Source organism: Gymnogyps californianus, chromosome 10, assembly GCF_018139145.2.
Source record: "Gymnogyps californianus isolate 813 chromosome 10, ASM1813914v2, whole genome shotgun sequence".
Classification (NCBI taxonomy): domain Eukaryota; kingdom Metazoa; phylum Chordata; class Aves; order Accipitriformes; family Cathartidae; genus Gymnogyps; species Gymnogyps californianus.
Genome location: NC_059480.1, coordinates 14,686,193 through 14,699,160, shown reverse-complemented (window position 1 = coordinate 14,699,160; position 12,968 = coordinate 14,686,193). Strand labels below are relative to the sequence as shown.

The 12,968-nt window shown below is 36.8% G+C and overlaps 1 protein-coding gene across 18 annotated transcripts in view; it reads left to right on the top strand.

Annotated features, from left to right (window-relative positions):
- DLG1 (discs large MAGUK scaffold protein 1) overlaps positions 1 to 12,245 on the top strand; it is a 168,142-nt gene extending 155,897 nt beyond the window's left edge. For 12 of the 18 annotated variants that reach the window (XM_050902180.1, XM_050902178.1, XM_050902177.1 and 9 more), the window contains 6 exons: positions 1,725 to 1,775; positions 4,367 to 4,468; positions 4,719 to 4,891; positions 8,515 to 8,624; positions 9,002 to 9,093; positions 11,893 to 12,245. In XM_050902180.1, the coding sequence (XP_050758137.1) occupies positions 1,725 to 1,775; positions 4,367 to 4,468; positions 4,719 to 4,891; positions 8,515 to 8,624; positions 9,002 to 9,093; positions 11,893 to 11,999 (635 nt within the window). In that variant the 3' untranslated portion in view covers positions 12,000 to 12,245. Of the gene's footprint in view, positions 1 to 138; positions 175 to 1,724; positions 1,776 to 4,366; positions 4,469 to 4,718; positions 4,892 to 8,514; positions 8,625 to 9,001; positions 9,094 to 11,892 lie in introns of all 18 variants that reach the window. The other 6 variants (XM_050902181.1, XM_050902176.1, XM_050902185.1 and 3 more) reach the window with 2 other exon arrangements.
- Positions 12,246 to 12,968: the final 723 nt, after the last annotated feature.

Genomic DNA, 12,968 nt, shown 5'->3' with positions numbered 1-12,968 from the left:
GTTTTTTACTCTGTTGTTACTTGAGAAGCCCTGATTTTATTATGAATGTCATGGATTTACTTATCTGAATGTGTAATTCCAAGTGCTTTTTATTAAAATATTTTTTTAATTTCTTCTTACTGCTGTCTAATATGAAAGTTATCTTGATTACAGATGAGTACGGTTGTTCAAAAGGTTCATTCTATTAATATTCATTTTTCCAAAGTATTGAAAAGCAGTGACAATATATACTTTTTGCCCTCAATCAGGGAATGCTTTTTACTTGTTATTACCTCTTTTAATAGTTTGCTTAACTAATTTTTGACCTTATAGCAATGTGACTTCTCCAAAGAAGTATCTAATTATGTGAGCTGGATCTTTCATAGATGAGTTGATAGCTGGTGATTCCCTATTCCTCTCCCTAGCCTAAAAGAGGTTCTGAAAGTATATACTGTCCTTCTAAAATCCATTTGCATGAGTAACTTTTTAAGATATTAAAATATACAGGTTGCATGTTTTCGTGTCTGTCTTAAGGTATTCCTCGCTTGCAATAACTTACAAAATTCAAATGTTCATTCATGTATTGCTGTAGTACAGTTTGAATGCAAATTCATTGCAAAGAAGAGAAATATTTCTCTTAATGAAATCGTAAATTTTAGATTTAAAAGGTCAATAGTATTTGCTATGAAATAAAGAATAGATGTGTAAAAGCAATATATGAATTTATAAAAGTCTTCCTCTGCCATCTGTTTCTATACAACTGTGGTATAGCATTGGTATGTTCCTTTGCCTGTTATAAGTATGGCTTATGAACTCCAAAGAATGTTCCAAAATTACACAAGTGAGTTAGTGAAGGACTGTATTTTATTCAAAGTTCATAGTAATGTCATATAATTTGAGCTTGTATCTTCAGAATTATAAATTCTCTGCTGTCCTGGAGTTAATTTTTAGTGATTTCATAGCAAGAAATCTTACTCGGAGATATCTTGTTAGACTAGAAACAATCTTTTAGAGAGATGGCAACTGAGGTATATTTCAGATGCTTTCACTAACATTTAAAAAGCCTGCAGCTGTCAAAGGTCAAAATTCAGTTATTTTAGTTTCATTCGCTGCTGATGTGCTTTCTGGAGCTGAGAACAATACAAAGCATTCTTTGTTTTCAACTTTATCCTTAAAAATTCATAAATAAAGTAATAGTTACTTAGTATATACAATCATAATTTTTTTTTTTGGTAGAATTAGTGTGAAGATGTTTATATAAATGCCACTTCATGATAAAGTTAATGGAAGATGTGTACACCTTGACATACATGGTTGTCAGCCCTGTATAAATATAGAAACATGTTATTGTAAATGCTGACTGCAAAGTATGGAGAATGTTCATGATGAAGGTGGCATTGCCTCTAGCAGTGAATGATAACATGCATGCATTTCATTCAGGGAAACGTATATAAGAGCATTTCAATAATGCTTTAAAATCGTTCTTGCGCTTGATGTCGGTTTGACACGCTAACATAAACCAGGAAATTATTTATACTGTATGTGTCTTATGCTTTAAAGTTTTGTGTTTGGCTTATCTTTGTGATTTTTATAATTCATCACTCTTGAAAAATGTCCTTCATCAGTATCATTGTAATGCATATTACTGAGGAATGTCTGTATCACTATAGTTCATTGAATGACTCAATTTAAATATGTTGGTTTAGAAAAAAATACATAGCTATGTCTTTGCATTCACATTTTAGGTGGCCAAGAGGAATATGTCCTGTCATATGAACCAGTCAATCAACAAGAAGGTTTGTAGATCTCACTCTGAATTATAATATAATTATAATATCATCTGAATATATTATAATATAATTATAATATAATCTGAATTATTAGAATGCTTCATGTGCCCTCATGTACTGAGCACCATGATAAACTTCTTCACTGTTTTGAACTTATTACCATTATTCAAATGAATAAAGCATGAAGGCATAAATTATTAAATGCAATTGCTAAATTATTTAGTGCAAAATCCAAAGGTGTGCTACTTAGCTTATTATGTGTGGTTTACATTGCATAAGGAAAATATGGTATGTTTAACAGTTTTGTCAGTGTGAACTTCAGAAATCATAGTTTTCTTCTGTTTCATATTGCTTTAGCATTCTCACTGTTGCAGTTCCTTTTTTCTGTCACAGCAAAAAGCATGTCAATAGATCACTTGTCTATTTTAGTAAGCTTTAATTGAAATGTCTCTAGAACATGGCAGTCTCCCATTTCTGGATGGGCTTCTTATATAGCTAATTTGGTTAGCAATTGCCAAGTGATTTTTTTTTTTTTTTTTTCAGAAAAAAAAATATTTTTGAATGAAAGGGAAATTGATAGGAGAAAATATTTTCTCACACTTGCATTTAAAAAAAAAATGCTTTTCACTGATTTCCAATGGGATGCTATCATTTCCTTTTCACCTCGGTCCTGATCTTGCTTCACTGTGTATAATAGATATAGAATTTTTAGTGTTCCCATTCACCACCACAGGTGCTAACGGTTGAGTTACATTATCTGATACATAGCTCATATTTGTAAATTATTCTGTAAAAGGGATGTCCTTTGGGAATACTTGATATTTATTACCTATCAAATAAGGTGGCAGTCGCAGTAAATATACATCATGTATTTACATGAATTTTGAGTGTCAAGATTTCATTTTTGGTTTCATGCAGTGAGTGGCACAGTCCAGTTGCTTTTAGTAGCATTGTGGAACATGCGTGCCTGTATAGACTTTCCACTCTGACTTGATAATCATGGCATATGGGCTCCATTTCATCAGTAAGCTTCCAAAAGTAGTAAAAATTGTTATACAAGAGTAACACAAATTACATTATTTATATAATATAATTTGTAATTTTGGTAGTCTCCAAATAAAATCATGGATGAGAAATGCGTGAGTTAAGACCGTGCTGGAAATGGTAGGCCTTCTTCGATGCGCTAAGTAAGCTCTGCTTAAGCTAGGGAACTGGAGGTTTGTTACCCTCAAATGAGTAGCTGCTGGGTCTGTGTATGTATGCATACCAGAGGGTCTCACAGAGAAACATCTTTTTAGCTGGCATTAGCTTCCCAGATTCTGATGCCTTAATGGTTTAGTGAGAACAATAGTAATATCCAGTGAATTAATGTCAAGGTTGAAGAGAAAAGATGTGAATGAGACTTCACACAGGCTAATGGTTTAGTAACTATCATATTGTAAAACTAAAGATTTTAGAGAGCCAAGTGCTTTGGCATTTAAATACATGACTAATTCCCTTTATGAGTCTAACACAGTGTATGGGGAAGGCCATAAAAGAACCAGCACCTTGTTCCTTTGCTTAGGAGCAGTAATACATTCCCTGCATATGTTACCTGCATTTGTCCACTAATTCACTTCCACAGAGTTTGTTTTGTTTTTTTTTTTTTTTCCCAAGAAGCCCAGAGGAATAAAGCACTGTGGTGACCAAAATAGATTTAAAGGTGCTTGGACTTGACACACTAGTGGGCCTTGAGACAGTGGTGGGCCACCCTTAGTCTTTAAGCAAAGATGTTGGTTATTAAGTTAATAGGTTGACAGTTACTGGATCCAAGACATTCCTTTTATGAATATATTAATACCCTGGACAGGAAATGGTTCTGAGAGTCAAATTAAAATGTATTTTGTATGTCAGACTTTATTTAATTTGGACTTAATTGTGCAGTAAAGACAGATTGAACCTAAACCTAAAATTTATACAGCTGAAGTTATATGCTAATGCTAAGATACTTAGGGATTATTGTCTTCATGGTTCTTGCAGGATAATCAGATATTTTCTGCTTAAGCTTAATTTCCAACCAAAAGCTCTTTATAACTTCATAAAAAATGAAGTTGCTTTTAAAAGATGCTACACTTCATTTTATAAGGGTGTTAATAGTTACAGAAGCTATATATAGTTGAGTCTTTTCATATATGAGTATCTAATGGTGGTCTTAGAGGAAAAGAAGCTTCTCCCAACACAGAACTAGAATTTCACAAACTCTACTACTGCTTAGGTACCTCTTTGAAGTGAAAAGATTTTCAAACTTCCCCTCTTTGCTTTTTTCATTAGAATGAAGGATGTTACTTTGTGAAAAGATTCCCCCCCCCCCCCAACTTCATAATTTAAGACTCATCTTCAGTCACCCAGGATAGTGATTTGAGAGTGAAGATCTAACATCTTACTGTGACTACAGTATTAATTGATTTACTTTGTTCAATATGTTTTTCTTCTCTTTAGGAGTACATATTCTTTTAGGTATTAAAATCATTACTGTGTGATAAAGCTTACTTTGCTGAACTGTGAAAGTTAGCAATCATACTGAAATGTAACTGATGTTATTCCTTTATGTGTAATAGTCAGTTACACTCGACCTGTGATTGTTTTGGGACCCATGAAAGACAGAATAAATGATGATCTGATCTCAGAATTTCCAGACAAATTTGGCTCATGTGTTCCACGTAAGTCTCAACAAATACTAAAGCAATTCTAAATGATTTTTTCTGTTAATTTTCTTAATAGACATCCTCTGTATGTTGAGTTAAAAAAAAGTTAATATATTATCTAAACTTTATAGACCTATCTTAATTGTCAGTCATCTCTTTGCTTGTGAAAATTTTATAGTATAAATGGGAGACTATTTTTGGATATTGTAGGGAAAAAGTCACTGTTTTTTGTTTTGCTTTAAAACTTACTGGTTTATATTTAAAGATACTACTAGACCAAAACGAGATTACGAGGTGGATGGACGTGATTACCATTTTGTCACTTCTCGAGAGCAAATGGAGAAGGATATTCAGGATCACAAATTCATTGAAGCTGGCCAGTACAATAATCATCTTTATGGAACAAGTGTCCAATCAGTGCGAGAAGTAGCAGAAAAGGTAAATCAGTGCCAGTTACTTTCATTTACTGAGGTGATTATCTGACTGTGCTGACAGGGGAAAAGAGAAGAATGGCAAGAAGCCTTTAGGAACTCTCTGACTTTAAAAGGAATTTGTACAAAATTAGAAACGAAGTGCGTTGTCACAAATGCATTTAGGGAAATAATGAAGCTTTAGAATAATGAAAGCATCATGATTAAATTATGGGAAAAGAGCAGCCATAGTTTGTGCCCTCTCACAAAAAGAGAATAGAGAAGAAAAATTGGAATTACAGGTTAATTAGCCTAGCTTACATACATAGATCATTAATTAAGAATAGTGGTGGTGGAGTCGATTAATATGATGATCCATTTGATAGAGACCTGTGCAGAAGACGACTTGTAAAGTTGTTATTCTTTGCACCCTTCATGGATTTAGCTGACAAAGGGAAAAGAGTGAATGTAATAAATTCAATTTTGCAAAGACTTTTGACATAACTACCACTACATTTTGAAGACTGACATTACTGTTTTTATCATGAACAGACTTTAATTAACTATTTCTTGCAAAATCTAAATATTTCTAAATTCAAACTGAAGTTTACTTGAGCTCTCTGAAAAAGAGCGGGAAGAAGGAGGCATATTTCTGAGAGTAAGATGCTTGTTTTAAAAAAAAATTTTTGGTGAAAATTCTTTGCAGATGTTTGACGTTAGGTTGATCAGTGTTTGTCTAGTGCTTACAAATACGGTGCATTTACAATAGACAATGTTATCTGATCTGTGTGAGAGAAGAAACAGCTATTTTCTAGGTGGGAACTCACAAGCGTGAGCACTTTCAGTCTGGACATGCAGAGGGTAAGTGTGGTTAACCCATGTGACACGGGAGTGTAGTTAGTCCTCTGGAAAACAGTGTAGACCATTCTGGCCAAATGGCTGAGTATTGTTATTTCTGGCAATTTAATTTCCTGGAATCAAAAACAGGGAGAACATGGTGAGATTCTGTGGTTCATGTGATGAAGTTTACTTCTGCTGTCTTTCTCACCCTATGGAATAGAACCTGGTCCTGTGGTATATAGCGAGAAAAGTAAAGAAAATAAAATTAATTACAAAATTGTTAAAGTAAATGAACAGTACTTTGTATGAGAGGCTGAACAAAGTTTTGAAACTATCTTATGTGGTTAAATGATGAAACTATTTATTGAACAGCTTAAACATGATAAACCTGTTGGCAGTTGCTTCACCTGGTAGCACAGATACAATCCTTTGGTTCCATCCTAGACCTGAAATTGGCTGTGTTCTTTTGCCCGTCTAGTGGGATTAGTAAGGTACAAAACAACTGTGATTCTTTTATAAACTGGCATGAAGAACAAAATACTACCAGATGTCTCCATGCTGTTACATCTCTTACACAGGCACCATGGGACTTTCGGTAGATGCAGTAATTTCTCAGTTCCAGCTAACGTTATTTTTTCTGGGAAACAATGGCCTGTCCTTCAGAACTTGACTTCAAAATTGTGACAAGGCTGCAGACTGGTTGATCTGGGGCTAGTCCTTCCTTGTAGTCCTCTCTGTCTTGCTTAAGAGGTGTGTCTCTTCAGTGGGTCTTATTACTGGGATACAAAAGATGATTTCCAAGTTTTCTATGATGAATTTAGGGGCAGATGCAACAGAAGTGACTGCTAATACCCCCAAAGTACCAGAAATAGTATTCTTGCAATAGCTTTAAATTGTGTTCATTTGCCCATGCTTCCAGCTGATCCCCATCTCTCTCATTTCCTTACCTATAATGGACACAGCTAAAGATGCTTTTTGATGTCATTGTTCAGTTATTGTAAAAGGCACTGAGTGCTGTGCTGTGTTTCTCAATCAGATGCAGTGCAAGTAACGAACTAAAAAATATGTAAAATATTGTTTAAATGCACTGTGCAAAGAGCAAAATAGCTTCCCTGGATGAAAACATGATAATTATATCATGAAGTACTTGCATCTCTTTTCCTTGTCTTCCAAATCTTCACTTGAAAGGAATTTTCATATCCTCTTTGGAATCACTAGCAGCTTGCAGATCTCTGTGTCTGAGGCCACTGCTAATGCACATCCATTATTGATTTGGAATAAACTGTCACAGTTATATTCTGTAAGGGCCAGCATAGCTGTTGTGCCGGCGATCTAGTCCTCCACCCTTTGCTCAAAGTCCTTTGGCACCTGTCATAAGTTGTTGGGCCAAACACAGCAAATACTAAGTGTCTTATCCCAAAAAGGAAAATGGACCAGGTAATGCTCTTAATTCTCAATTCCCAGAGCATGTGCCACATTTAAAGAGAAACCATTTGAAAGATGTGGACAGGTCAGCACATGTAGTAAAATACTCTGCTATAACATACAAACACCTTTCTTAAATGATACTAGTCAGCATCCAGATCCGCGGACCGGATCTGGGAAACAGCTGTCATCAGTTGAAAGCAAGCAGATAAGTGCTTATGTGGGAAGAACACTTTGATCCTCCTTAAGAATTACTGAAATAAAATTCTGTAGTTTTGTTGTGCAAGCGATCAAATGTAAATGATCCTAGTGATCTCTTCTGCCAGGAAGCAGAAACATGTCAGTCATTTCAGACTGCAGTCACTTCTTTGTTCTTCAGTGTGCCCTCCAGGAATGATCTCCCAGGAGTTCAGGAAGTGTGTTGTATGATATAAGTAACCTTTGGTTTTATGGTGCTTGTGGGTTTGTATCCTGGCTCACAGAATTCTGCCATTCACATTGGTCTCCTGCTAAAGAAAAAGCTTTTCTTATTTTAGTCACCAGCCAGTGGTTTTCTGTTCCTCTCCCCCCATCCCTTTCTAAAATGGTGGTATGCAGATTTACTCATATGCTACTCCAGAAAGGAAAGAAATAAAAATGTGTGAGATGGAAATGAGTGTATCAGAGATGAGAGGAGCTGAGGAACAGGAGGAGCCTTTGAGATGAGATATCCCAAAGAGCTGGAAAATTGCTTAGTGGGAGAATAGAGGTAGGGAGAAAAGCAGCCCTACCACGTTGTCTTCCACTGCCCAAGGGACAGTTAAGTTATATTTGTTTCTCAAGAGATAAAAAATAATCAGCCCAAATAAATTGCATTCACCATCTCAAACTTGATATTCTACCGTGTGGTACCTGGGGGGAGGAGAGTGCTTGTATTCAATTCCATCTAATGATTCTGATGGTGGTATGTTTCTCTGCCATCAGGGGTGGTTACTCCCTCAGGTATGCCAGTTGAGTCATCTGGCTCCTCTCTAAACTGCATCTGTGACATAGCCACCTCCCTAAAGGATTCTCAAATTATTAAAAAAAAAATTAAAAAATCATTTTGGTGGTGTGATTGAAGTACAGCTATTCCACTGGATGATTCTGCATTGTTGATTGGGCTGCAGCCTCTGGTGGAGAAAGGAAGGAAGAAGGGTCAGGAACATCTCAAATGATGTATGATTGCAACAGAGGAGCATTGCAGGACCTTGTGCCACAGTGGTGAAATCATAATATCATTGATGCAAATGCTCTAATTTTGTTGGCTTCAGTGGAGATGTGTCTTCTCTTCTAAATTATTATGCTATGCATACCTGTGACTTAAACTTTGCTTAGTGCCATTTTCCCTTCTCTCTCACTTTTTAGGGTAAACATTGCATTCTTGATGTTTCTGGTAATGCGATCAAAAGGTTGCAGATTGCCCAGCTGTACCCAATCTCCATTTTTATTAAACCCAAAACAGTGGAAAATATCATGTGAGTAAAAGTAAAGTACCTCAGGCTACATTGTTTGAGACTGTCATTGTATTTGAAAAGCCAACTGCAAGTTATGTGAAGGAGATTGTAATATTTGCATTTTAAACAATATTTAATTTCCTGAGTTTAATTTCTAGGGACTTTTAGATGAGGTTTCTAATCTAAATTACAGTGCTTGAGAATGAATGTCATTGTGCTAAATTCCAGGCAACATAGTGTCAGAATAGCTCGTTCCCACTACAGTCTTTGCTTAGGTGTGTCATTTAGCAGACTGCCTCTTATTAGGGTTAATACTCAGACAACAGTTTAAAACCTTATTTCAAAAGACTCCAAGTATTTGATAGTAGTTTTTAAATGTATAATGTTGTCAATTTCAGGGAAATGAATAAACGCTTAACGGAAGAGCAAGCCAGGAAGACATTTGAGAGAGCCATGAAACTGGAGCAAGAATTTACTGAACACTTCACAGGTGTGTTTTGCTTGGGACTGTTACCTTGCCAGAGTTGAAATTTTATTGCTTGCTTTAAAATAGTAATTGCCTCACCGCAGAGATAAGGCTTGAACTTTGTTTTCCGGCTGATCTGTGATTGATTTGAGGCATAGAGCCATCTTAGTACCTCTACACTGATTTCAATATGATCAATTAATTCAATATATACAAAAATTTACTGGGAGCTTAATTAGGTTTTAAAGGCTGTGAGACTTTCTACTGTTTTCCTAAGTATTGTAATGCAGATGTTTGCTTTGTTGATACATTGTACACTTAAAGCTTTTTATTTGCAGAGCTGAGAATGCCCAGCAAAGCTCCCTGTAGAAAATGATTAATTTCCATTTTTTTTTAAATCAGAGAGTCACGAATGATGGTAATCAAGCCTGTGGAAATTTGGCACTACAGCACTATGGTACTTAGTAAATCAAATTTGTGTATGCCATGGACCTAACCGTAACAGCAAGGGATGGGCTGCAAGCACTCGAACTGTGCTAATTGTTTGCATTGTGGAGAGAGTAGGAGATTGATCAAGTCAAGATCTTCAAGAGGACAGAAATGAGCCTTCCCTGTTCCTGTCTTACACACTCGCTCCTTTCCTTCCTGTTAGGTTCTCTTTTGCAGTGTCTCAGTGTTTGCTGCCCCATTCACCTCCTTCCTGTGACATGACTCCTTTGCCCAGTTCCTTCTTCCGCATCTTATGTGGGCAGAGCTGTGAATGCAACAGCCTGCTCCACCCGGGCAGAGACACAGGAAGGGGTGGTGGCTTCACGTGGGGGGAAGATAGAGGAACCAGTAGACTCCCTGCCCCAGTCTTCCCACTGCCTTGTTCTCTACATCGTGTGCTATTCACACAGTGAACAACTTGAGTCCATCCCTTTTTGTCTGCCTCCCTCTCTCTCTGCTGCCTTGCAGCTGTCAATTTATCCCAATACTGCACCTAGCTCTCCCACTCTTCCCGTAGCTCTGTATCTGACTGCACCCAGAAAGTTATGGGACCCTCAACATATATTACAAGTTCTTCCTATTACAGAGTGCCTTACCAAATGACTTGCAAATGTGTCAAGTTTGTTGTTCAGGAAACAAATGAGTTTATTTTAATAGATATTAATTAAATATTTTGTTAGTGGCTGGAATTCTCCCAGGCTGTTTCCAGGCATTATATAGGACACTTTTTCAGGAAATTAAGGGACATAATTCAAGGTATTTCAAAAACCTCTGGGCCTTTTTAAGCGCCCTAGTGCTCAGGGCCATGTTTCTTCTCAGAAGTATAAGGCTTATTGACAAATGAGGACAGCAATGGTCAGAATTCTGTCCTTGATAATCCAGTTCAGGCCAGAAATCCTTTTCTGAATCTGAGATAGTTGAAGACTTTACAAATCCCACCTACTACTTTATTATTACAATTTGGAGGCTGCCACCCATGTGAGTCAGGTGGTAAAACAGAATGTGTGAGCATTCCCTAATCTGTTAAAAAAAATACCACATCGTGTGGGGTAACTGAAATCAACTTCATCAGCAGGTTAAGTTTAAACAGACTTAAACTTTGCCCTGAAACACATGAAGAGCACGTCCATCTCCTGTTTTGAGGGTATTGAGCTTTGGAAGAGGTGTGGTTAAACATAGCTGGAGAGAAGTAAAATGCTGAAGCTTATGGCTATTTGCATTGCAAAGACATTTCTAAATCTTTCCAGTGCACTGTTGTGCTGTGAATGTTATACTTGACCTACAATAATTGAACAGCCTCCTCCCACAGGCACTATGACAATGGGCTGCAGATGGGGAGAAAGTTTTTGAGATGGGAAGGATGAGGAGGAATAAAAAGGAAGTAATTTGTGTGAAAGCAAAGCTTGGAAGCAGCAGTAATATATTAACGCACAAAAGAGTGAGTCTGGCCTGCCTCCAAAACTATCTTTCATGCTAAACTTTGTTTCTTGGATTATCAACACTGAGGTGGCGATCCTAACTAAAAAGAAGTTACTATCTCACAGTGATTGCTTTTTCAGACTGAAGTATGGTAAGAACAGCTCAAACTTCATCCCCATTTTCACCAGACTATACTTTACTCTATGTCAGAACACATCCATATTGGCTCATTTCTAATTATTTTCTAGTCTTGGAGAAAATACATCTAACTTACACCATCTGAATATAAATTGCACTTTTAACTATATAAGGAAGCCTGTTGTCTATAAAACTTGAATCTATTGGCTGGGCAACAAACTCCGTGAGTTCCTCCTCTTTTTGGCCGAAAGCAAAGATAGTGCAAGCAGGTAGAAATCCCAAGGTCAGCCAGCCTTGCTATGAAGTTTCAGGATCCAGCTGAGGAGTTCACCAGTCTGCATTACACCAAGCCTGATTCAGACTGTCTCCGTGAGGACACAGCCCTGTACTCTGTCTTGCCTTGTTGTGTTGGAAACACACATGAAAGCTGGACCGAAAAGAATACTGGAGGATGTGAATTGACTTGGGCAAACTCTAACGTGTGGTTAGGAAAAGCAAAAAAACCTCCTCACTTGTATGTGTATACTTGTGGTAAAGTGAAAACCACTTCCTAACCCCCAGCCTCTGAGTGGGAGAGATGGTGCTTGGTGTGTCCTGCAGTACCATCAACAATGGGCTTCACTCCAGCACAGACACCAGAAATCTCAGTGGGTGTCTATGCCTTCAGCAGTCTAAAATCTGCCACTCTGAGAGAAAAGAACAGCTTGGCTTGGAACATCTTGGTTTCTGTACAGAGCTAGGAAGGATGATTGCTGATTGCCACATTATGTTTTGCAGCTATTATCCAAGGAGACACACTGGAAGAAATCTACAACCAAGTGAAACAGATCATAGAGGAACAGTCTGGGCCTTACATCTGGGTTCCAGCAAAGGAAAAATTATGAAACCAGATTTTTATTTTTCATTTTCTAACTGACATCACCTACTACATCTGACGACTCTTAAGCCCTTCCAGTGGAGCCTGCCTCTAGTCCTTTCCAGCGTGGTTCATACCCTAACCATCACATTCTGCAGTTCCCATAATGCTTTACATTTGGTGTCTCTCTTAGTTTAAATAATTTGTATTACTGTGTGTTGTTGGTTTGCCATTTTTCAAACATGACAGTGGAATGGCCTGACCAGCTATTAGTTTGGGGTGGGAGTGGGAGGGAATTGCTTGGTAAAATTCCTTAATGTTTAAGGGAACGTAACTTTCAAAGATTTTTCAAAAAAGCTTTACAGACATTCTTTTAAAATTTCATAACAATTGAAAGAAAAGTTGTATTCAAGGAAGTTGTAAATCATGAGTAACTTTGCACGCTTAAGTTTAATAGCATGGTTTGGTCAGGGCAATCTCAGGTTTTATTTTCTGAGTTAAATTCTATTCTCACAGTATTTTTTCTTTTTTTTTTTTTTTTTTTTTTTTCCTTTCCAGGCAGTTAGAGAGAAACTTTCAAATTTTGAGTTAACATTTTCATTGACTCCCATTACTACTCCTCAAGGGATATTCATTTTCATAATTTCATATGGATATTCTTATAATCTATTTTTTCATTTTTTGCCAATAAAATTGCTAGGGACAGAGATGTGTAATGTTTTTAATCTTCCTCGTGAAACACTATTTATAGTGTCTTACAGAAATTGTTTATAGATAATGGTCATCACACTTTTTGAGCCTAAAATATGTTTAGGTGCTAGGAAACCTTGTATTTTTCAGAGGAATGCCAAATTTCCATTGGCAGTAATACAGAAAACAGCTGCAGAGATGGTCATTAGGGCAATGAGAGAATGATTTGTAGCCTAAAAATGCGTGTGTTCTTAGGGGTCAGATTTTAATGAATATTTTACCCACAATAACTGCCTATTTTGTTATA